At 45.9% G+C, this 25,233-nt stretch overlaps 1 protein-coding gene across 2 annotated transcripts in view; it reads right to left on the reverse strand.

Moving 5' to 3' along the window:
* The window catches only part of CC2D2A (coiled-coil and C2 domain containing 2A), a 64,285-nt gene that overhangs the window by 20,995 nt on the left and 18,057 nt on the right, over positions 1 to 25,233 (reverse strand). For both annotated transcript variants that reach the window (XM_083460682.1, XM_083460683.1), the window contains exons 10-22: positions 24,461 to 24,670; positions 23,641 to 23,751; positions 15,314 to 15,450; positions 14,098 to 14,254; positions 12,058 to 12,302; positions 11,104 to 11,281; positions 9,278 to 9,434; positions 7,799 to 7,946; positions 6,609 to 6,747; positions 6,036 to 6,239; positions 5,219 to 5,311; positions 2,779 to 2,870; positions 380 to 547 (exon numbers count right to left, since the gene is read on the reverse strand). In XM_083460682.1, the coding sequence (XP_083316808.1) occupies positions 380 to 547; positions 2,779 to 2,870; positions 5,219 to 5,311; positions 6,036 to 6,239; positions 6,609 to 6,747; positions 7,799 to 7,946; positions 9,278 to 9,434; positions 11,104 to 11,281; positions 12,058 to 12,302; positions 14,098 to 14,254; positions 15,314 to 15,450; positions 23,641 to 23,751; positions 24,461 to 24,670 (2,039 nt within the window). The remainder of the gene's footprint in view (positions 1 to 379; positions 548 to 2,778; positions 2,871 to 5,218; positions 5,312 to 6,035; positions 6,240 to 6,608; positions 6,748 to 7,798; positions 7,947 to 9,277; positions 9,435 to 11,103; positions 11,282 to 12,057; positions 12,303 to 14,097; positions 14,255 to 15,313; positions 15,451 to 23,640; positions 23,752 to 24,460; positions 24,671 to 25,233) is intronic.

The following is a 25,233-nucleotide window of genomic DNA, read 5'->3' on the forward strand; positions in this document are numbered from 1 at the left end:
AGCTCAGAGTACAAGAAACTGCTCCATGTTTATCTTCACATGTTATGAGGTTGGTGTGGGTTAGAGTTTAGAGATAGAAGCCCCAAGGGATTTGTACTTTATTTACACTAAGATAGAGATGGATAAAAAATTTATACCTTTTTGATAAAAACATCAAAACAGTATACAAAAGATAGTGCTGAAAACACTTAAGATAAACAAATAAATCAGTGCCAAAAAAAACCAGCAGCAAAATCAATCGACTAAGTGATCTACTCAAAGGATCCTCAGAAAATGAAGACCTTGATCAGCCTTCTAAAGACAGCAAAGAAAAAACCCATACATGTTTCTCAGGAAAGACAATTTGTGTGTGAAGAAAAATGGAAAGAAAGTTCCATACCTCCCAACAGGCTTTCTAATGGGAATCTCATAAGCTCTAATGATGTTCACCAAGAGTTTTATGTCACCGTCTGAGAGATTTTGCACAGTTACTTTTTTCCTCTCTTTTCGTCTTGGTTTTAAGGGTCTTTTTGTCTCCGCCAATTTAAACAGGCTGAGTCCCAAAATGCTAATTATAAAAAGCAGAGTTAAATAGATTTGCACATGTAACTTTTTCTGTTATTATAATAAATGATAAAATACTTTGTATTAAAAAGGTAATTATCAATGTTATTTGACATAAAAAGTAAAGGAAAAACAGACAGGAAATATATATGGGAAGGTATAAATAAGAGCTTACACCGTATGATACATATGGCATATAAGCAATGATAGTACTCTACAAAACATGCCTGTTTGGATGCATGTATCATAGCAAAAGCAACAACCAACAGAGAAGCAGAAATTAACAGATGCATAATGACATACCCTGGGCCATCAGAACTTAACAGAAGGCAAAGCAGGACAAAAAGAAAAACCAAGAATAAAACACAGTTATGTGGATTTGTATGTTACAAAATCTAGAGAATCCCAAGCAAAAACAAATGCATGCATACAACAGACGAGTTATCTGAAAACTTCCCAGAAATAACAAATAAGAATCATAGTCAAATTCCCATGTTAATGAAAGTGTGTGTGTGAAATCTCAGTTACAGATAGGTAGCCGTATTGGTCTGCCATAGTCAAAATAAAATAATAATAATAATAATAATAATAATAATAATAATAATAATAATCCTTCCAGTAGCACCTTAAAGACCAACTAAGTTAGTTCTTGGTATGAGCTTTCGTGTGCAAGCACACTTCTTCAGATACGAAAGCTCATACCAAGAACTAACTTAGTTGGTCTTTAAGGTGCTACTGGAAGGATTTTTTTTATTGTGAAATCTCAGCTGCTCTCCTTACAAGCCACTTGGGGGAAGGGGGCAGGGGAATGTGTGCCTAATGTTGCCTTTTTCTGTAGCATGAAATACAGCCTGAGAGGTGTTTTCTGTCACATCTGCATGTATGGAATGATAATTACCTAAGCATGCATGGATGACCAGTTAAACGTATAAATAAAACTATGCAAGTCTTAGTAAGCTCCTCACTAGCTCAAGGCAGTGGCATAATGCTCTAAAACAGTGTTTCCCAACCGGTGTTCCGCGGCACACTAGTGTGCCGTGAGACGTTGGCTGGTGTGCCGTGGGAGGGAGGCGGGCGAGTCGGGCGGTGAGAGGCGGCGGCGGCGAGGATCCGCGTCGAGCCGGGGGCGGCTCCGCGGTGGTGGTGCCGAGGTTTCTCTCTCCATTCTCCCCTCACACACACACACAGGAAATAACACAGGATCAGCTGACAGGACCCAGCCAATGGGGCGGCGGCGGGGCAGCGCGTGCAAAAGGGAGGAGCGCGAGACAGCGGACGAGGAGGAGGCCGGCATGTCCGGGCAGCAGCAGCAACAACAGCAGCAGCAACTCCCGGCGACGGCTCCTCAAGCCCCGCCGCCGCCCCCTCCTCCGCCCGCTATCGCCGCCACCACCACAACAGCCGCCGCCGCCTCAGCTGCCGCCGTCCCTCAGTCCCTCGCTTTGCTGCCTCCTCCCCCCCACCCCCAAAGCTTGGAGGTTCCCCGGCAAGGGGGAGGGAAAAAAATTGAAAACTTTCACTTTCGTGCGTCCCTCCCGGCGTGACGCTGCGCGCTGACGTCACGGGGCTGTAATCGTGGTGTGCCGCGAGATTTTTTTCATCAAACAAGTGTGCCTTTGCCCAAAAAAGGTTGGGAAACACTGCTCTAAAACACTGTATTTCAGCCAAAGTCTGGCTGAGGTCATTCCTGAAACATTGCAAAACACATGAAACTCCCCACTCCCTTTTCTTGCGCTGAGATTCTTAAGGACAACTCAAGCCTAGGCCAAAGTCACAGAGCACTGGCTGCATGCTAGTGGTGGCTGAAAAAAAGTGGTTGGCGCAATTATTGTAGCTTTGTAAGCAGGTGACATTCCAACCCCGCAAAGGAAAGCTCACAGGTTCCTGCAAGCAGGAGGGCATTCTCACAGTTCAAGGCCACATCTCAGCCAGGGGGCAGGGAGGGGTGTGGGATGAGGGCAGTCCTGAGGGCCAGGCAGAGAAGCCTTGAGGGCTGCATTTGGCCCCTATGTTATTTCAAAAGCATACACATTTGTGTAAAAGTCAGATATCATTTGCTTGCAGAGATGTTTGTGACACCTTGCAGAAATCTTCCACTTTAAAACGATGAAAAGGAATTGCAGGTGAAAAGAGAGCTTGGCAAAAATACAAATCAAGAACTTAATAAAACAGAAATGTGTTTGACTTGAAGCTCATTATTATGATTCTGATCTAACTTTCCATTTTCTTCCTTACCCAAGAGTAGGGATCTCGTCTTCACTGACCAGATCGGAAAGGAGAAAATGATGCCTTGCAATCAGAAATCGGTTAATGACCGATTCCCTAACCTGAAAAGAAAAGAAAACTTACTTTGAATCTGAAATCACTTAAAAGACATTGGAGTAGAATTCTAGGGATCTTCATCTACTTCTCAACAAGGCAGGTCAAAGATTACAGCCTGTACTTACATAACCAATTATTTCACAAACTCAAAGCATATGCTAAAAGCTGCTTCATAGTGGGCTGTGTAGTGTCACCTATTTTCACTTTGTAAACACACTTTTATGCATTTTATTCACTACTTTTTCCTCAGCAATCATTAGGCTAAATTGAAACCAAGGATGCAATCCAATCCAAATCAAATAACTTTATTGTACTAGCCATTGGCCATGACAAAGGATGGATTCCTATGCACAAGAAGCGAGTGTAAGGCAGGCTGGTGTAATTTAAGATGGTGAAGGGACGCGGGTGGCGATGTGGTCTAAACCACAGAGCCTAGGGCTTGCTGATAGGAAGGTTGGCAGTTCAAATCCCCACGACGGGGTGAGCTCCTACCAACCTAGATGTTGAAAAGCATGTCAAAGGGCAAGTAGATAAATAGGTACCGCTCCGGCGGGAAGGTAAATGGCGTTACCGTGTACTGTTCTGGTTTTCCCAGAAGCGGCTTAGTCATGCTGGCCACATGACCCGGAAAAACTGTTCGCGTACAAACATCGGCTCCCTCGGCCAGTAAAGAGAGATGAGCACCACAACCCCAGAGTCGTCCGCGACTGGACTTAACTGTCAGGGGTCCTTTATCTTTAACGTTACACTAGAGGCAAGCTCTGCTCAGTACTGAGCCTGCTCTGCCTAAGCAATGAAAGATGGGGAAATTGGTCTTTAAAATAGTATCTTATGCTAGATTGCCAGGTCGTATGACCAAGCTGAAGAGGCTTAGGATCCAGCCTAAGTCTCATCTCGTTGGTCCCACCACCACCACATCCCCGGAATGCCCCCTTTGGGGGACTTATACTGGCCATAGCTAAGCCAGGATGAGCAAGTTACACTGAGGTATAAGACCGGGCTGAGGACTAAACACCAGCTAAGCTGGGCTGAGCTGGAGATACAATGCGTCCTAAACCACTCAACCTGGCAGATCTTCCCATAAGATTGCTCCCCACCCAACCTAAGGACTGTTTGAAAAAACCCAATTAGGGGGTTTATTTATCTATATAAATACTCTTAGGCTGCCTAACAACCCACAGGACACGCAGGACAGTAAACAATCGTCTTTAAAAACAGAGTACAGTGGTACCTCGGGTTAAGTACTTAATTCGTTCTGGAGGTCCGTTCTTAACCTGAAACTGTTCTTAACCCGAAGCACCACTTTAGCGAATGGGGCCTCCCACTGCGCCACTGGAGCACGATTTCTGTTCTCATCCTGAAGCAAAGTTCTTAACCTGAACCACTATTTCTGGGTTAGCAGAGTCTGTAACCTGAAGCGTATGTAACCTGAAGCGTATGTAACCCGAGGTACCACTGTAAAGCATCCATGATAGATGGATGTGCCTACAAACTGTATGTGCCTACAAACAAGATAACTGAACAGGAGCAGCCTAACAGCCCCCCCCCCAAGCATAATCAGCAACAGCCAGATAAGATTAGCCATTCAGGTGGAAGAAATTAACCTGCTTTGAAGGCCTTGGCTATCACTTCTGCTCCTGACTACAGCCCCCAGTACACATTTTCATGGGGAAAAGCACCCCAAAGAACTAAAAACACATACCATTGGGAGATTACAGTGGTACCTCGGGTTATATACGCTTCAGGTTACAGACTCCGCTAACCCAGAAATAGTACCTCGGGTTAAAAACTTTGCTTCAGGATGAGAACAGAAATCGTGCAGCGGTGGCGCAGCGGCAGCAGGAGGCCCCATTAGCTAAAGTGGTGCTTCAGATTAAGAACAGTTTCAGGTTAAGTACAGACCTCCGGAACGAATTAAGTACTTAACCCAAGGTACTATTGTATTGTATTTGAAGGAACAAGACCACAAGGCAGAAACTAATAACTGTGAAACTAATAACTGTCTCTGTATTCAGCATTTGATTTCTACAGCTCATTGGAAGTGCAGGTGTTCTCTCTTAATTCATCCTTTTGGATTGGCAGCTTTGCAATGTTTCACAATGTCAGGATACCCAAAAGGAACTTGCTGAACCGAACCGGAGATGTCACAGCTGAGGGAGCGTATGCAAGTGCCTTCAAGGTATTCACATGTCTCCTGATTAACATCTAATTTGGCCCTTTGCATCGAAGGAACCAGAGTGCAGAAGCCACAGAGGGTGGCCGCTGAAGACTTCAATATACACACTCCAGCACAGTTCTTGCCAAAATAAACAATTGTGCATAATAAAAAGAAAGACTCTATTTGGCCTCCTACCTTTTGGAGGTACTTTGCAACTAATGCTCTGTGCGCATCCAGGTGGTCTTTAGTATCAACGACATCCCTCTCACGCAATCTTTTCTCGTACTCCTAAAACGAAAATGCCAACAACCGCGAGCTCTTTAAATGTTCTACATCACTTCTGGTGCTGTCAGGCAGAGAAGGGGGCTTCAAAGGGATTTAAAAGGGACCCTGAGGTATAAACAGAAAATCCCACTTTTTTGGGAGGGGCAGGGAGCCTTAAACACCCTCCAAGAAATGCATGCAAACTAATGAAAGGGTGGTCAAGTGATAAAGATGAGTAAGAAACTAGAATTTTAGCGATCCAAGTAAATAGTCAGATTTTTTTTTTATAAAAAAAAATATATAGTCCTGGACTTTTCTGCTCCAAATGTATTATACTACCACCACCCTGCAAACCAGTGGCTCCCAACATGGGTGGTCCTGCCCCCAGTGGAATTAATCTAATTTAATGTAATCATTTTGACTGGATTTTGAAAATGTGCAATTGATAAATGTGCAATTAATTGTTAATTGTTTTGAATTTTACTGTGCTGTTATCTTCCTTACTGGGTTGTGCAAACTCTATACTAAATGCTGTTTTTTATAGGACAGGGTAAGGGGACACTGGGAATGAGTTCATGGAACCAGTGGGGCAGTGGTCTTAACAAAGTTTGGGAAGAACTGCTCTGAACACACTAAAATGAGGTTCACTGGGTTTTTTACACACTGCAGTAGTGAATCTATTTAACAGGAGGATACTTCATCCAAAAGATGATGAACTTAATCCCAACCATTTTAGGTGACGTCTGACCTGGAAGATTCTTTCGCTGATTTCTCTTTCCAACAATGGTACGCACTTATAACTTCGAAACTCAAGCACTTCGCTATTTCTGAGCTGGAGAAGCCGGAATCTTTTAGATCTGTCAAACTCCTCATCAGAAACAAAATTAAATTCTTGCTGCAGCTGCTCCAGCCTGAAGAAATCGGGAACGGAGGCATCGCCGCTTGTAGCAACCTAAACAATAAATGTTAAGTTTATGGAAAGGTGTTGCAAATTTAGGTGGCTTCTAACCCACCCCCCTGCACTGGGAATCAGCACACAGTTCCTCCTGGAGGCGGCCCCAGCTTCTACCTCCTTGCCAACCCAGATGGAAGAGAGATATTGAGGACACAGGGGAGCAACATTCTGGCCCACCCCCTCTGCAAAAATTAGTTGCAGACCAAGAACCCAACCTGGCAATCTGTGACTATTCAACCATATGTGGAAATACGGCATAGCTCTCTCAGCACTGGGCAGGAAATTCTCTATGAAACTCCGGAGGCAGAGAGAGCTGGGATTGCAAATCCAAAGTTTCAGCACCATGTTTCACAGAGCCATTTGTACCTTTATGAGTTGCATCAGAGCAGCATTGCTTGGGTCATTTGGATCGAGCTTTGCCTCTGCTACCCACTTGGCAAGTTTCTTCATGTCAGTCAACCCCGATGTGCCGATTGATGCAATGGCATCAATATTCTTTAAAGCACTGAAATGACAACATTTAGTAATATTTTTTAAAACAAACAAACACAAAGTTAAAAGAAATTTGCCTATTCTTTCTGGGACCAGATAAGTGACACTTGTCCTACAATCCATGGTTCTAATAGGTATGGGTTTCTGTACTTTGGAAACTTAGTTCATTTGCCTTCTTATTTGTACACCAAAGGGTACATTTTGAAACTCACTTCGCAGTATTCCTAATTGCTTAACTTAAACAACAACAACAGCAGCAACTAAAGTGTCCTAGAACTCCAAGAAGTTTTTCTGTATTGATTTGTCTCCTATGCACTGGGGCATAAATAAAGGGCAAGTTTTAAGTTTACAGAGAGACGAGGCAACTACAGGGACTCTCCACTACACAAGTTCAACCTACAACTCTTGGGGGGGGGCAGTGAAAAATAGGCAGCATACGCCCCCTACTCCCTAATTGGGTTAATTATTATTATTATTAATTATATTTATATAACACCCTTCATAAAGAAAAATAATACGGTTTTGTGTAGTTCTCCACAAAACGCAAAAAGGTACCAAACTTTTTGTAATTTCAGCAAAACTCTTATTAACATAAGGGAGACAAATGGACAGCCCTTGCACTTTGCAGAATACCAGCAAACTATATCTAGGGGAAAGGCTTGGTCTTAAGGCATATGATACTGGAAATCTGCTGAAATTTACACCTGAGTCTGGTCAGTGCTTAGATGGAGACAGCCTAGAAACCCATGTGATGCGCCCTTGAGCTCTCTTGATGAATAGTGGTCTATCATGTTAGTCATGTTCAGAGAAGACCCACTGAAATCAATGTACGTCAGTACAGAGATTTCAACAGGCCTACTCTGAGTACAACTAGAATTAGAAATAATGCATAATAAATAAAATAATGCATAATAAATAAAATGCCTTTTATAGGCAGTGAGCAGACGGGTTTCTATTACTTTATGACCAAACAGATATTAAAATGAAGCTGCTTGCCCATAGAATGATTTATCTAACTGCATATACTAAAAATGTTTCTGAAATGCCTGCTGAAGTTCATTTACCTTGAGATTCCAGCGTTCTTCTGTGATGCTGGTGGAATTAAGGGTATCCCGTTTTCTCCAACTGCCCAGGAAACACTGCAGGACACTTTGCCTGAGGTCATTAAAATAATTTTATTACTGCCATCGGCTTCAAATGAAAATGGTACACCTGCAATGAGAGACCAAACATCAGATGTAGCAAACAAAAATGTGGCTTGTTGTTACATGCATGAGTGGCCAGAAATCTCAAGCTCCACACCCTTTTCACAAGAATAGGAGAAGATTTAACATTTCCATTCTTGGTTAGCAGCAAATTTGTTGCTTTGTTGCTTTGTTCAAACTCACCAAATGGTGATTTCATCAAACCAGTTTGTTAACTGTTACATGCCAGGGACATGCTAGATAGTCAGTGGCCCAGATCACACTTCCTGAGTGAATGGATCACTAGACATCAGGGTCACAACAATAGGTGGGCAACCCCACCTATATGTCACAGAGGCCACCAAGGCTGGAGTGGGGAGTGTCCTAAAGATTTAGCCCACCACCCCTCTCCACTCCTGCCCTATAGAATGGCATTGGTTACCATGTCAAATTTAGACATGAAAATTCCCCAAATGGGTCATATAGGCTGATCTCATGAGCTCTCCAAAATTTCAGGACATCCTGAACAGATTAGAGACTCAAACTCTAGGAAATATACCGTAGGTAGTCAAAATATCTATTTAGTAAGTAAATAAGAAATAAATGAATGAATGAATGAAAAAGTGAAGGTTCCTTGTAAATGCTTATAATCATAAAAGAAACAGGAAAAAGAAAACCAGGGAGTATTTATCGAAAGAAACCTGAAGTGTTTTCCTACATTTTAATCCTGCAGAAAAATCAAAATAATTAATCATGAGTGTAATATGGAACACATGCAACTCTTGGCTGGCTTGTTCCAACAATCGTAAAATAAGACTTTTACAGCCCAATAAAGAAGTAAAGGCAGTATGTATTGAGCTGTTCGACTCAATTAGAGTGTCAGTATAACGAACAGTGTGTTGGATGTGGACCAGGCAGACTTGGATTTCAATCCTCATCTCCCATTCAACTATAATGCTCACTGGGTAACCTTGGGCACGTCACCATCCCTTAGCCAAATCTGCATTGCAGAACTTGTTTGTGAAAATAAAATGGGTGGTGGTGGGGGAACAAGGACACACACTTACTATCCAGGGTTCCGGGGGGCGGGGGGGGGGGGGAGGAATAAAAAGAGATAAGGTAATAAATGCCTTTTCTTTAACTATATTTATCATCATACGAGGAGCTCAGGTTGCTATATAAATATGATTCCTTCCTAGGCCTTTTAGGCTGAAAGATCAAGATTAACTCATAGGCATCCAGAGACCTTTGGGGATTTGAACCCATTTGCAGCAAACAACCCACGATGTCCCAACACAGGGTCTGCAACAAGCATGTGAGCAACATCTAAATCTTTGGACTTAAAAGACAACTCTGTACCACTTCCCACGCCTTCATGGTCCAGATGCACACGCTGGTCACTGCTGAATTCCATCTCTTCCACAGGAGCTCTCCCAGTAAGAACCGTAGTCTCAGGGACTGGTATGAACACTTCCACCAACAGGTTAGCGCTGCCGAGTCCAACCGTTTCATAGAGCTGTGAGGCCAAGAGCAGAACACCATTTTCATTTCCAGACACTATGCCCTCATTTGCATATAACCACGAGGCCTTCCAGGAAAGAGATACTGATGGCACCGGGGCACTTGGTTTTTTCCAATGCTACAGCAGATGGAGCTCAGCTGGGGTTTGGCTTAGGGTGTCACCGAAACCCAGGCTCATGGCTGAGCTATCCCAGATGAACCGCAAGCTGTTAACCATAGGAGAAACCCGGCTGCGGCCTGTGGTTTGTCTGGAGAGATGTTAACCATTAGACCAGTTTTTGATAACACGCTAAGCCAAATAATACTAATGATTTTACTAGATTCAGGTAGGTAGCCGTGTTGGTCTGACACAGTCAAAATATATTTAAAATTTGACCAGTAGCACCTTAGAGACCAACTAAGTTTGTTCTTAGTATAAGCTTTCGTGTGTATGCACACTTCTTCAGATACCCTGAAGTGAAAATGATTTTACTGTTTAAACCCCAGCCACACTGGGCGGCTTATAGCACATAAAAAATGGTAAAATATTAAACATTTCCCGATACAGGGTTGCCGTCAGATGTCTTTAAAAAGTCAGATAGTGGTTTATTTCCTTGACACCTGATGGGAGGGCATTCCACAGGGCAGGCGCCATTGCTGAGAAGACCCTCTGCCTGGCTCCCTGTAGCCTCACTTCTCGTGGTGAGGGAACTGCCAGAAGGTGCAGGTGCTAGGCTAAAATAACAGAACTGTAGAATTGTAGCGATGGAAGGGTCCCTGAGGGTCATCTAGTCCAACTCCCTGCAATGCAGGGGGAAAAATCTTTTCTCTGATGTTTTAACTCTCTATGTAAAAGGACTTTTTGTGAGGAATATTCAGTCCTTCAAGTCCGCCACTTGTTGTCTGAAGTGGTACAGTCCAGACAACTCCTTGGGAAAAACCAGAACAAAGACAAAAAACCAACAACCCTGGGCCCAAGTGACTATTCCTTGGAGATGGAGCCAGGTCCTCATTGCAACTCTTCATAAAACTGGTACTGAAGTTTTTACTTTGCAGTTCTAAGGGCTATTTTAGTTGCTTTATTGCACTGCTTATGTTGTTTATTACCTTTAATTGGTATATTGAATACAGTGGTGCCTCGCAAGACGAAATTAATCCGTTCCGTGAGTCTCTTCGTCTAGTGGTTTTTTCGTCTTGTGAAGCAACCCTATTAGCGGCTTAGCGGATTAGCGCTATTAGCGGTTTAGCGGCTATTAAAGGCTTAGCAGATTAGCAGCTAAAAGGCTATTAGCGGCTTAGAAAAAGGGGGGGGGGGAGCGGAAAAAAATCGGAACACTCACAAGACGTTTTCGTCTTGCAAAGCAAGCCCATAGGGAAAATCGTCTTGCGAAGCAGCTCAAAAACGGAAAACCCTTTCGTCTAGCGGGTTTTCCGTCTTGCGAGGCATTTGTCTTGCGGGGCACCACTGTATTTCAATAAGGTTTTGTTTAAATTACTCTGTGAACCATGCTGGGATAAATATTATGAAGTTGTTGTTTTTTACTTTGTAGGAATATAAAATAAATAATGCACAGGACCTCAGTATGTATGTCTATGTACAGTAATATATATATATATATATATACATATATATATATATATATACACACACACACACACACACACACACACAATATGCAACATACCTGCAGCTTCAAACTCTCTGGCCAGTTGAATATTTGCAAATTGAATATTTGCCCAAAATGAACTCTAAAGTCTGAGCCCATCTGCCGGGACACTGTTCTTGACACCTCTTTTGAATTGAAAAGGACTTTTAGGAACAGAGAACGTTTCTTTACATCTTCGCGTCTGGAAACTTCAGCCCTGGAAACAAGTTTTAAAAGATCACCTTAAAATGTGCATATTCACCAGAAAATTGTCTTTCACTTTTGGGGTGCTTGACAGGACTTCTATTACTTCAAACATGCAGAACTTGTTATTTATAGAGTATGACAGAGCTCCCAACAAGTATTGCCTCCACACGCTGTAGGTTAACAGGATGGTGCCTTCCCACCTTCTCCATCAGTGATTATCTGACCACTGGATGACCATGTATAGGTGCGGGTCAGCTTTAACCCTTTTTCTCCCTGCTGTGGTCCTGATCCAGAATTTGCATTGCCCAAAGAAGGATGGGTTGCCTCTAGTTCTACTCAGATCAGACCTACTGAAATCAATGAACATGACCAACTTGCACCCCTTAATTTCTACGGGTAGGACTTAGTCGGCTATAAGCCTTCATATTAAAAACAAATGGATCTCTTTCGGTAGTGCAGATTCCAGGGGTAGGAGACCCAATCTTGAATGGGACCAAAGGAGGGCAAAAAGCCCCCCTGCACACACACTTGAACAATAGAATCTTGATCCAGATTCAGCTCTTTGCACCTGCTATCTGCATGGGTGGGGCATCCATCTGATGCGGTCCTCGGGGCGGAAGAACACTGCACCACATCATCCAATGACTTCTTGTAGAGCAAGGGTAACTTAAGACTTCAATGAGTTGCAAATTAACATTTTAAAGTAGGGATGTATGAACCATGAGCTAAATAACTGAACAGACATTTCCACCTTACCTTCATAAAAATGTTCATGCATAAGCTCACCTAGGACAAAGCTCGTTTGGAGTGACGCTCCCTGTCAAGCTCAACTCAGGAATTAGAATGGATTCCCCTGGTTTCCTTCTAATCTTAGCAGCTTTCTCTCGAACCTCCTGTTCCACCTCCAACCTGTCAACTATGGGCGGCGGAGGAACAGGCTTCATACGTTCCCCTTCCACACACTCGGATGCTTCTTCTGCTTCAGCATCTGCATTTGGGCTTGTTTTCTTCTTCTTTTTCTTTCTGATTTTCTGTGTGTGTTAAAAAAAGATTTCCCCCCTTCAGCAGAGAGCATCGATAAAAACTGGACCTATCTTTGGATTAGTTACTTCTGATAATTTTGAAATGACCAAACTGATAATAAAAAGTGCCAAATATCTAAGAAAAGAAAGTTTTGCTATTTCTAGCATCAGTCGCTTTTTAGTTTCACGCAGAACTTATTATTATGACAGATTTTTCCTATTACTCCTCATCTGATCTTCTGCCACTCAGATATGTATCTACACAATGTCATTTAATTCACAAACTTGTATCTCACACTCGTGTGTGTGTGTGTGTGTGTGTGTTTGTGTGTGTGTTTGAGATCCAGGGCAGCTAAAGACAATAAAACCTAAATCCAAACACAAATTTACAACACAACACAACATTTTTTTAAAGGCAGATAAAACAGTGAGATAAAAAATAATTAAACAAGTAGCCATTTTATAAAAAATCTATCAAGAATGAAAAACTTTGTACAAAGACTGACAAAAAAGGTTCAAAAATTAAAGCTGTACTGAAACTTGTCCTTCCATTTCTCAAAACTTTCCTTCCTTGCAAAAGATTCCATTCTTCTGCCTCTTTCTCAGAGCTCTTTATTTAACGTAACACTGTGTGGTAGCTATGAGCTATGAGCCTCTCACCCCGCAATCCCATTAAACATTTTCCCACTGCTCTCCAGCCTCCCCAGCTGCCTTTGAACTGAAAAAGCTCCACAGAAGCAGTTGCTTCATGATGTCTTCCTCTGAGCTTTATTTGAAAGGAAGCCCGGAAGGATGACTGTTGAGGGCCTGAGATATGTGCAGTTGCTGATTTTAAGGAAAGTCCTTCTTTTCGCCCTAAAAACAATGACACTGATTTCTTCAAAAGTAAAAAGACTTTAAAGCAATGATAGACAGCTGTCAGGAACAAAGGAGGCAGTCTCCTCTAAGCCGAGCTGAGGAAAGTCATGCAGTTTTCAAGAAACACAGGCACCCAGGAAGGCTGCAATGTGCAGATGACTAGAGATTTGGAAAATGAAAGAAAGAAACTGCGTTGGCTGTGGTCTTAATTTCGAAATGCAAATGATTTATTTTATCATAAAATAGCACAAATATTGTGGTAGTTATAAATATTATCAATAACAGATATATATGGGGGTGAAGCTGTCCTCCCATTTTGGGGGAAGAAGAGGAGTTTGGATTTGATATCCCACTTTATCACTACCCTAAGGAGTCTCAAAGCGGCTCACATTCTCCTTTCCCTTCCTCCCCCACAACAAACACTCTGTGAGGTGAGTGGGGCTGAGAGACTTCAGAGAAGTGTGACTGGCCCAGGGTCACCCAGCAGCTGCAGGTGAAGGAGCGGAGACGCGAACCCAGTTCACCAGATTACGAGATGACCGCTCTTAACCACTACACCACACTGGTGTAACACTTGAAGCCAGGAAAGGAACAGGCCAACATTTCTCCTTTCATTAAAATAAAAATCAAGGACTACGATCAAGATTTGTATCTGACAGACTAAATACAGATACTGCTCCTTGTGTGTGAACTTGTTCAGTGGAGGAGCGGGGAATCGAACCCGGTTCACCAGATTACGAGTCTACTGCTCTTAACCACTACACCACAGTTTTCCCAGCCCTTGAAGATTCTCCAGCTCCTCATGGGCCTCTCCCCTCCTGCTCCACCGCCATGACATCTCATCTAAGAAATGCCATTTTGCAACGAAGAAGTAAGGAAGGGCTTAGATAACTAGTCTTGAGCCTGTCCCATGCATGTTCCAATACACAATTATGCTCTCTCAAACCTGTGCCTTCTTCCAAGATTTCCACTCTTGAAGTTCAGTTTTATATTCTTCCATTTTCTTTTCATACTCTTCAATGTGTTCTTCTGTTAACTCAGATATTTCAGCCTGAATTTCTGCTTCATATGCCTTCTCGTCCAATCTTTGATCAACATCTTCCCTTCAACAACAAGCAATATATTTATTACTTATAAGGTTAATTTAAGGTTATCCACACTTCAGAGTTCTGACACCACAACAAGCTGCGGTAAATCTAAAAATGGAAGGGGGGGAGGAGGAGCTGAAATCCTCCTTGCAGGCATGAAAGAGAAGGTTGGGAGGGGGTTGTTAGTTCAGCCTTATATCTCAATGCCATCTCCTTTCCAGCAGATTCTAGTTCAAATTAAATAGAATACACTGGTGCCTGGAATTTCAGGGGTTGGACTAGATTACCCTTGGTCCCTTCCAGCTCTAAGATTCTATGATAATCGTAGAGGGTTGGATGGGGCTATAAGCAAAAACTTACTCCATACAAGATAGAAGTACTTATGGCTTGGGGGTGAAAATGATCCAGATTTAGGTGTTTAGACTATTTTGGATGGGGTGTTTTTTTCTGAAAAAGAAGGTTCATAGTTTGGGAGCAGGAGCCTGACTACAGTTAATGGAGGCCTTGGTAACCTCTAGGTTAAATGTCAGCAAGATGCTTTTTCTAGGGCTGCCTCTGAAAAATGCTTCAACTGGTACAAAACTCAACTGTTGAAAGTACTAACTGGAGAGGTAGCCTGTAACACTAATACAGCAACAACTTGGACCGTTCCATCGGCCTTCTTTGCTCCTTTGGGCTTTTGATGTGGGGTTAAAATTTTTGGAAGTCTTTTGGACTTCAGGGTTAGTGTCACCAGCTGTGTTGGTTTTGCCGAGTTACACTTTATTTTGCAACTGATTTACTGTACTTGTTTTTAATGAATATCTTAAACTCTTGTTGGGCACGTTGGGTGTTTCTATTAATGGGAAAGTAGGATACAAAGATTTAAAAATGAACTGAAATAAGTCTTTGGGTTGATTGACATGCTAGATTTCTGTTTGTGGGGATTTTTTATGTTATGGTCTGGAGGAACATTCAACCCCATGAGTAGGCTAGGGTAGTACATTAGACCTTAGAAATGAATCAGCACCAAATGGAAGCATTAAATCTTATCTTACTGCGACAACGAACAACCAAGTTCCTGTAAAAACATACTTCCTCAGGTAGAGCTTCAGGGGTGTGTTAGTGAACTTCTGGAAATCACGCAGGGATTTTATTTCTTTCCAAACTTTGATAATGGCCTTAAGCAATGTCCGATCTCTTTCTTGCTCAACATCACGAAGTCGTCTTGTCTGCCTGTGCACACAAACACCCATGCCATTAGAGGGAACCACACACTGAATACATGCACCATTGAAAGTCAAACGGTGTGTTGACATTTAACTTTCCCGATTGCAATGCGCTGGATTCAATTGAGCCTTAGGGTTCCTGCACTGCAGGGGGTTGGACGGATGATCCTGGTGGCCCCTTCCAACTCTGCAATTCTATAATTCTATTATTAGGGTAAAGCTACTGGCGAAAGAGCGAAGAGAGAAAATGATTAAAGCATCCCCTCTCCCTTACTACTGCTCAAGTAAAACGGACTTGTGGCTGCATGAAAGATAAACAAAACCCAAAACCTTTAGGACTCACGTACACTGTGATGCATCTAGTTTGGTCATCGCTTAAAAGTTTATTATAAATGTATTTATTTGTCCTTTCCACTGGAGGTGCTCAAAACAGCAAATAGAAATGTGACCAAACAAAACATTAAAACAAAGATTTTATTATATTGATCATTTATTGTATTTTTATCCCACATTTCCTGCTCCAGTTTGCTCATGGTTCTCCCTCTACCCCATCTACCGTATTTTTCGCTCTATTGGACGCACCGGACCACAGGACGCACCTAGTTTTTAGAGGGGGAAATCAAGAAAAAAAATATTATTCCCCCCCAGCCCCAAAGAGCAACGGACAGGCTGCACGCTTCCTCTTTAGCCTTGAGCAGCATCTTTAGCCTTGCACAACGGGATGGATCGTGCCCGCTGTCCACTGGGGCTGGACTAGATGACTCCTGGGGTTCCCTTCCAACCCTGCAATTCTGTGACCTTGGAAATTGTTGGGGGTCTCCACCACTGGAGGCTTTTAAGCAGCGGTTGGGGGACCATCTGCCTGGCGTTCTTTAGCTGTGATTCCTACATTGTGAGGGGGCTGGGCTAGAAGACCTTGGGTGGCCCTCCCAACTCTATACAGTCCTACACTTCTGCGGCAGGAGATCCACAGCCACTTCACACAATGCCCACTCCCAATTTTCATTGGAGATACATGTGGCTTCACTGTCTAGGTAGGTACCCCCCTACCTGCCACTCTTCCCTCACCCCACTTAAGCCGAGGGAATTCCTGCCCAGAGAAGCTCCCAGGTGAGGCAAGGGTTAAGATCTACCTCTGGTAAATGGCTTTGTATCCTCCCTCTTTCCCTTTTCTCTTCTTCTTCTATGCTAGTTCCTTCTCTTGTGTTTTGTTTAATCTGTTTTTATTGTATACTAAAATAAAAGCTGCAAAGTTTCCTTTTTTATAATATTCCCCCCCTCCAAACTAAAATGTTAATCTAGATAAAAACACTGATCCAGAGGAAAAAGAAGGGGGTGGAGAAAGGACAAAAAAAGAAAAAGAGGTAGAGATAGAGAGATTTTTAAAAAGTTGGCTTCTTTAGCCTTGTGCAGCCTCCCGTGGCTGGAGAGGCGCGCACAGCTAAAGAGGAAGCCCGGGCAGTGAGAGGGAGGGAGAGGAGGGAGAAAAGCCCGCAAGAGCCGTGCGAAGCTTGTGTGTGGCTCTTGGGGGCTTTTCCTGCTTGCCTCCCCCCCTGCATTTGCTCCATAGGACGCACAGACTTCCCCCCTTAGTTCTTAAGACGGAAAAACTGCGTCCTATGGTGCGAAAAATACGGTACTTTGTTTACACAACCACCTTATAAGGTAGATGTGGCGGAGAGGTAGCGATTGTTCAAAGATCGCCCAGTGAGCTTCATGACTGATAGGGATTTTAATCTAGGTCTTCCCAGTCCCAGTTCAACACTCAACCCACCATCCCATAACTGGATGCAGCTCCTTGGACCTGCACTATGTGATTCTTAATAGCCAATTATCATTTCCCCGACTAGAGATCTCCAGCTCAGATTGAGTTCATTAAAACAAACCACATCAGGAACATGCCAATGGTTGTGGCTGCCAACCAGCCCACAAATATGTGCAAGTCCCATGATGTGCAAGCCAAACATGTGCAAGCCAAAAATTCATACACATGGCTATGGGCTGAATTATAGCCAGCATGCATAAACAGCAATTACAGTGATCCTATGAAGTAATACTTACTCAAGGTATGTATTATTGTGTCAGTTAAAAAAAACCACGAAGTCAATTTATTTATACCCATATATTTAATTATCTATTTTCTGAATAGAGGCACAAACAGAATGAAGCCATTGAGAACAATGGGTTGTAGCCAACTAATAGTCAGAGTAGACCCATTAAAATACATGGACTTCAGCTGATTAACTAAAGTCCACTGATTTCAGTGGGTCTACTCTGAGTATGACCTAGTTGGATACAACCTGGCTCCTTCTGCTATGAAACAATGCCATTGATGTCATGCCTATGAGGGGCTCAGAACACTAAGACTTTGATCCAGATTTGCATGAGCAGAAAGGACTTTCTCACATAGAGGAGTTGCCAGGGCTGGACTCCATGGCGTGACCTTAGCAACAGGAACCACAACTTCCTTTCTTGCTCTTTTTCCTTTTGAAGGAAAAAGTTCGAACGGACTTGCCCAGCATCTTCATTTCCCACAGGCAGAAGGAAAGGAAAGACATGACAAGTGCAGCCTGTACCACCAGCTAAAGGTATGAGGGGAAAGGGACCAACCAAGAATGGAATGAACTGGACCCTTTTTCAAAACTTTCTACAGTGGTGCCCCGCAAGACGAATGCCTCGCAAGACGGAAAAACCCGCTAGACAAAAGGGTTTTCCGTTTTTGAGTTGCTTCGCAGGACGAATTTCCCTATGGGCTTGCTTCGCAAGACTTGCGAGTCTTGAGATTTTTTTCCGCTCCCCCCCTTTTTCTAAGCCGCTAATTGTTAAGTCGTGGGTTGACATAGCAGCCGGCACAGCGATTTCTTCAAGTAGCTCTTTATTATGGTAAACTGGAATAGAACTAACTGCGAACAGCTCAGCCGGCCTGTATTTATAGGCAGCCGGCTGTCAACATTGTAACCACAACAGCCCAGAGTTCCCGCCTAAAATAACTGCCGCGGACCTGAGTGAAAACTATCTACAGACCTGAGTGAAAACTATATACAGTATCCCCCTGTTGGCCCAGGGTGAAACTACACTACATAACACCCCTCCCCACCGAGATAAGGCGTTAGTTACAATCGTAATGGTTTCCTTATATACAGCACTACGCGTAATGGTTCAATTAAGCACAAAAGCATATCGGTTACATTTCCCATACTTAGACCAACAGTGATACCTGTCCAACAACATAGTCCTTTAAATAAGTTGGGCGCTTGGAAACTCTGCCAGACCGCCGGGGACTGGTAGCCAAGTCCGGAGGGCCACACAGTTCTCGCTGAGGCTGTGGTGCGACCCTAGGTGGCGTTGGAACCAACTCCCCTGGATCCGCTGCTGTGGGTGGAGCCTCCGCAAGTGGAGTGGTCTGAGTCTGTTCTGAAACGGCTTGGTTCGGCTCCACGCTGGCAGTTTGCGAGGGAGGTGTAGGTGGGGCCTCGCCATCTGTACGTGTCTCTTCTGGAGCCGCAAGCGCAGTTGGGGGCACCTCGGTAGTGTCCAAGTCCCCAACCCTGCGCCTAAGCTGGTCTATGTGCCGTCGCCACAAGCGTCCGTCTTCGAGTGCCACCTGGTACGAGCGAGGTCCAGTGACTCCCACTACTGTGGCTGGCACCCAAGGGATGTCCCCCACATAGTTCCGGGCAAAGACCTGGTTTCCTGGGACAAATGACCGTGGTGCGTTGGCACAGCCTGGGGGTTCAGCCACGGCAAAGTCTGGGTGTAGCCGGTCGAGCGGTGACCTGAGGCGGCGGCCCATAAGCAGTTCAGCAGGACTCCTCCCTGTGGCCGCATGAGGGGTGATGTGTTGCACGAACAAGTATTCGGCGACCCGCTCATGCCAGTCTCCCCGGTCCAGGCGCGCCAGTGCCTCTTTTGTCGAGCGCACCATTCTTTCCGCTTGCCCGTTGCTGGATGGATGAAAGGGTGCCGTTAGGGCATGGCGGATGCCCAGTCCCAAAAGATACCGCTCAAACGTGCCTGACGTGAACTGCGGTCCGTTGTCAGAGACAAGGACATCAGGACACCCATGCGTTGCAAACAGGCCTCGCAGCACCCGGATGACAGCTTCGGTAGTGGTGGAGGGCATCAGGGCGACCTCCAGCCATTTGGAATAGGCGTCCACCACTACCATAAAGGTCCGGCCATAAAAGGGGCCAGCCAGATCGATGTGCACCCTCGACCAGGGTGTCTTTGGCGTCTCCCAGGTGTGTCCCTTAGCTGCCGGTGGTGCAGGCCTCGACTCCTGGCACGCTTGACAGGCGGACACCCAGGCAGTGATGGCATCGTCCATATTAGGCCACCAGACGTAACACCGAGCCAACGCCTTCATTTTGACAATTCCCGGGTGGCCAACGTGCAGAGCCTCCAGGACGCGCTGACGGAGTCCCTGGGGAATCACGACGCGGTCTCCCCACAGCAGGCAGCCGCGATGAGCTGAGAGTTCATGTTGTCTGGTTGCGAAGGGCTGGAACTCCGATGCAAAAGGCCCTTGTGGCCACCCCCTCCACACCCAGTTGAGCACCCGGCTGATGGTGCGATCCTGGGCAGATGCGGAGGCCACAGTGGCAGCCGATACAGGCGCTGCCGGAAGATCCTCAATCAGAAGGAGCGATGAAGCTGGAGCCGGGTCTTCCACAAATGCTGGAAGAGGGCAACGGCTGAGGGCGTCGGCATGGCCCATCGATTTCCCCGGGCGATGGATGAGCCGGTAGTGGTAGGCAGCCAGGAAAACAGTCCATCGCAGCATGCGTGGTGAGAGGACCGGTGGAGTTGGACGATCACCGGCGAGGAGGCCCAGGAGTGGCTTGTGGTCAGTGATGAGGTCAAAAGTCCTGCCATAGAGGTATTCATGGAACCTCTTCACTCCAGCCACAAGTGCCAATGCCTCCTTGTCGAGCTGGCTGTAATTCCGTTCCGTCGGAGATAGTGTCCTGGAAAAGTAGGCGAGCGGTGCTTCTCTTCCATCTGGAAAACGGTGACTAAGGACAGCACCGATGCCAAAAGGTGAGGCGTCGCAGGCAAGGACCAGCGGCCTGGATTCACTGTACTGTACCAGCACACTGTCTGAAGAAAGGAGAGCCTTGACCGCGTTGAAGGCCGCCGTCTCCCGATGACCCCAGGCCCAAGGCGTCTTAGTGCTAAGGAGTCGGTGAAGAGGCTCAGCCACTGTGGCTTTGTGGGGCAGGAACATGTTATAAAAGTTCAGCAGCCCCAGGAATGCCTGCAACTCCGTTTTGTTCTTTGGGGTGGGGGCCTGCTGGATAGCGCGGATCTTGGATGTGGTTGGATGAAGACCGGAGGCATCGATAAGATAGCCCAGGAACTCTACCTGTGGAACGGCGATCTGGCACTTCTCCCTCTTTACCTTGAGCCCGGCCTCCTGGAACCTGGTCAGCACGGCACGGAGGCACTCGAACAGCTGCTGGTGTGAGTCTGCAGACACCAAGACGTCATCAAAATATGGTACCACGCCTGGAAGCCCTTGCAGGAGACGCTCCATAAGGCTTTGGAAGATACCAGGAGCCACACTCACCCCGAACTGCAACCGGCGGCAACGGAATGCCCCCCGGTGGGTGACGATCGTCTGGGCTTCAGCAGTGGCATCATCGACTGGCAGTTGTTGATAGGCTTGGGCAAGGTCCAGCTTAGCGAAGACCTTACCCTCACCCAGGGAATGCAGCAGGTGTTGGACAACAGGAACCGGATAAGCGTGCTGCTGAAGTGCCTTGTTGATCGTGCACTTGTAGTCAGCGCAGAGTCTCACCGACCCATCTGGCTTGACAGGCGTGACGATGGGGGTTTCCCACTTTGCGTGGTCAACTGGCTCCAAAACTCCTTGGGCGATCAGTTTGTCCAGTTGTTCGTCCACCTTAGCCTTGAGAGCAAAGGGAACCCGGCGTGGCTTTAGCTTGATGGGGGCGACTTGTGGATCAAGGCTAAAGGAGATGGGCGTACCTGTATATTGGCCCAAGGTGCCATCAAAAACCTCGGCAAAGTCTTTGACCAGACCCTCAGTCTCTGCGTTAGAGATGCAGTTGATGCCGGTGACTTCCAGGCCGAGGGCATCAAACCAGTCTAGCCCTAGGAGGCTTGGCCGCTGACCTTCGACCACCACCAACCGGAGCAGGCCCGAAAAATCCTTGAAGGCGATCCGGAACCGGCCAACGCCTACCACGGGAATGTCGTTCCCCTGGTAGTCTCTCAGGTGTACGCGGTGAGAGTCGAGTTGCCTTTTGGACACTCTGGGTACCAGTCTTTTGATGGTGCTCCATGACACGATGGACAGGGCAGACCCGGTGTCGATCTCCATGTCACATGGAGCTCCTTCAATGAGCACCGTGACATTCAGCTTGCGTCGCGTAGGCGAGTCGGTTTGGCCAATCGTGGTTCCAGACGGGCAGCGGCAGTTGGTGAGAGCGAAACAACTTTCCTTGGCAGACTGGAGTGAAGACTTGGACTTGCGAGTCGATGAAGGGGGGGTGTCAGACGGAGCCGATCGGCAGACCTTAGCGATGTGGCCCCTTCTGGAACATTTCCTACAGATGGCGTCTCTGAATCGACACTTGGCACGGGAATGGTTGCCTCCGCAGCCAGCACATTCCGGTTGGCCCTTGGACTTCTGTTGGAACTTCCTGCGCTCCCGCTTTGTCTGGTGCACGTCATCGTCTTCACTGGAGGATGCCTCCTCACTGCTGGCCTCTTCATGATGCACCGGAACTGGCTCCCTAGCAAGACGCGGGCTGCTGGACTTGCGGATCTCCTGGGCGGAGCGTTCAGCAGCTTCTGAGGCCACAGCCTCCTCAATGGCTTTCTGTAGCGTGAGGTCTGGCTTGGCTAGGAGGCGCCGTTGCAGATGGATGTCCCGGACCCCGCAGACGATTCGATCCATCAGGGCATCGTCTAAGTCTCGGAACTCACAGTGCATTGCAGCCTGTCGCAGGGCGGTGGTGTAGTTGTTGATTGACTCCCCCTCTGCCTGGTTCCGGTGGTAGAACGCATGGCGGGCAGCAATCTTGGACAGCTTTGGTGCGTAGTGGTTGCGGAGCTTCTCTTGGATCGTGTCCCATGGTGTTGCCTGGACTGCTTCAGGCGCAACCAACGCTCGGGCCGTCTCAAACACCTCAGGCCCACAGAGGCTGAGGAATAGGCCCCGCTTCCGATCCTTTGATACTGCTGTCAGCTCGTTGGCTTGGAGGTAGCAGTCGAACCGAGCGAGGTAGGAGTCCCATGATTCAGAGGCTGGCGCAAACGGCGGTAGAGGCACAAGTGAAGCCATGATTCCGATGCCGGCGTGAAGGGCGATGGATGGAACACAGTGCTCTAGCCAGAACAGTCAGCTCTGAATTGGTTCTGCCCAGTGATTTCGCTCAGTGATTTCGCTCTGTGATTCAGCTCAGTGATTCAGCTCAGTTCAGAGGCTGGCCGCATCTGGCTGTGCTCTGATGTCCATCAATCCCACCTTCGTCGCCAGTGTTAAGTCGTGGGTTGACATAGCAGCCGGCACAGCGATTTCTTCAAGTAGCTCTTTATTATGATAAGCTGGAATAGAACTGACTGCGAACAGCTCAGCCGGCCTGTATTTATAGGCAGCCGGCTGTCAACATTGTAACCACAACAGCCCAGAGTTCCCGCCTAAAATAACTGCCGCGGACCTGAGTGAAAACTATCTACAGACCTGAGTGAAAACTATATACAGTATCCCCCTGTTGGCCCAGGGTGAAACTACACTACATAACACTAATAGCCTTTTAGCAGCTAAGCCGCTAAGCCTTTAATAGCCGCTAAACCGCTAATAGCGCTAATCCGCTAATAGGGTTGCTTCGCAAGACAAAAAACCCGCTAGACGAAGAGACTCACGGAACGGATTAATTTCGTCTTGCGAGGCACCACTGTACAAAGGTTGTCAGGCCTGCTGGAGGCAGTGTGCCTGACAATCTTTGTAAAATAGCTTTTGGGGAGGGGCCAAGAAAAGAAAAAAGGCTTCCATTTGTTCTTTTCTGACTGCTTGGCAAGTGTCCGGGATAGGGCAAGTAATGAGCAGACTAGAGCAGTGGTTCAGGGAGCTGATCATGTCACAGAAACTAGGCCTTCAAACGTCAAGTTGGATAACCTTTCTACACATGCACAAGACACAGTAAATACAAAAGTGTCCTCTACTTGCCTTATTTCAATCTTGTATTCAGTTCTGCTTTGTTTTGCTACTGGATTAAGAATCCCACCTTCGCCAGGATCTGAAATATTCTCCAAGGCATTTCTCAGAGCACGCAGCTTAAAAATACATCAAGGGGGGGGGGGGGAGTTTAATTGATATATTGTAATTGCGCTACTGTACTCAACCTAAAAAACTGGTAGAGAAAAGAAGATTCTACACTTAGGCAGAACTCAGAGACAGGTGACAGGCGAGCGATAGTTTCTTTCTGTCATATAAAATATATAAAAGTGGATCTTTAGACACTTGCTATATCCTTATCAATAAAAATAAATCATCAATAAAATTTTTAAAAAATCAATAAAAATATACCCTCATCAAAAAGGGATGCAGGTGGCACTGTGGGTTAAACCACAGAGCCTAGGACTTGCCCATGAGAAGGTTGGCAGTTCGAATCCCCGCGACGGGGTGAGCTCCCGTTGCTCGGTCCCTGCTCCTGCCAACCTAGCAGTTTGAAAGCACGTCAAAGTGCAAGTAGATAAATAGGTACTGCTCCAGTGGGAAGGTAAACAGTGTTTCCGTGCACTGCTCTGGTTTGCCAGAAGCGGCTTAGTCATGCTGGCCACATGACCTGGAAGCTGTACGCCGGCTCCCTCGGCCAATAAAGCGAGATGAGCGCCGCAACCCCAGAGTCGGTCACGACTGGACCTAATGGTCAGGGGTCCCTTTACCTTTATATCCTCATCAAACATGTTATGAAAGGTATATTTGCAATGCTTCACCAGGATTTCTATTTTACTGTGAAGCTTCAAAAAACTATGACATTACCTTATCTGTAAGAAGTTCGGTAATATTTTTCTGTCTCCTTGATAGATACTGATCATACAACTGAGCCAGCTTAGCTGCTAAGACATGCTCACGGCTGAAGCAGGGGTGGTGAGTGAATATTAATCCAGAAATATCGACATCCAGCTGAAACTGCCCCTGAGGGTCCCCGGATCCGACAATGTACTGATTAGCAAGCCTCATTTTTATGGCCTAGGAAGCAGATTAAAAATGAAAACACAAAGCAGAGGTTTGGAAAAAAATAAAACAGTTCTCTGAGGTGTACATTAGAGCAGGAAAGAACAGAGCCATCAAACCACAAATGCACATCTTGGCCCCTTTTGGATGTACTGATCCTATAGAATCATAGACTCATAGAGTTGGAAGAGACCACAAGGGCCATCGAGTCCAACCCCCTGCCAAGCAGGAAACACCATCAGAGCACTCCTATAGAATCATAGAAATCCTGGCTTGCTAAACGATGGGTTGCCAAGCTGGAAATGAGTGTGGAGCCTCGCTCTTCCCCACGCCTCATACACTGGCTTCAGTACTGCAACACTGTTTGAAACAGAGTTCTCCATGTTAGGATATTTCTGTTCCACCTTAAAAGGGTGCAGGCTTTGTGAGTCACAGAGTCTGCGTATTTTCTGTTCACAGGAAGTCTATGTTGTGTCTTTGCTTTCGTTTCTCTCTCTGTGCCAGAGACACTGAAGCTGGCAGTGCATATTTCGCTGTGCATTATCTGCTGATAGAGCGTGCATCGGCTCTGGAATGTG

The sequence above is a fragment of the Podarcis liolepis genome (assembly GCF_965112155.1).
Source record: "Podarcis liolepis genome assembly, chromosome: 9".
Taxonomy (NCBI): Eukaryota; Metazoa; Chordata; class Lepidosauria; order Squamata; family Lacertidae; genus Podarcis; species Podarcis liolepis.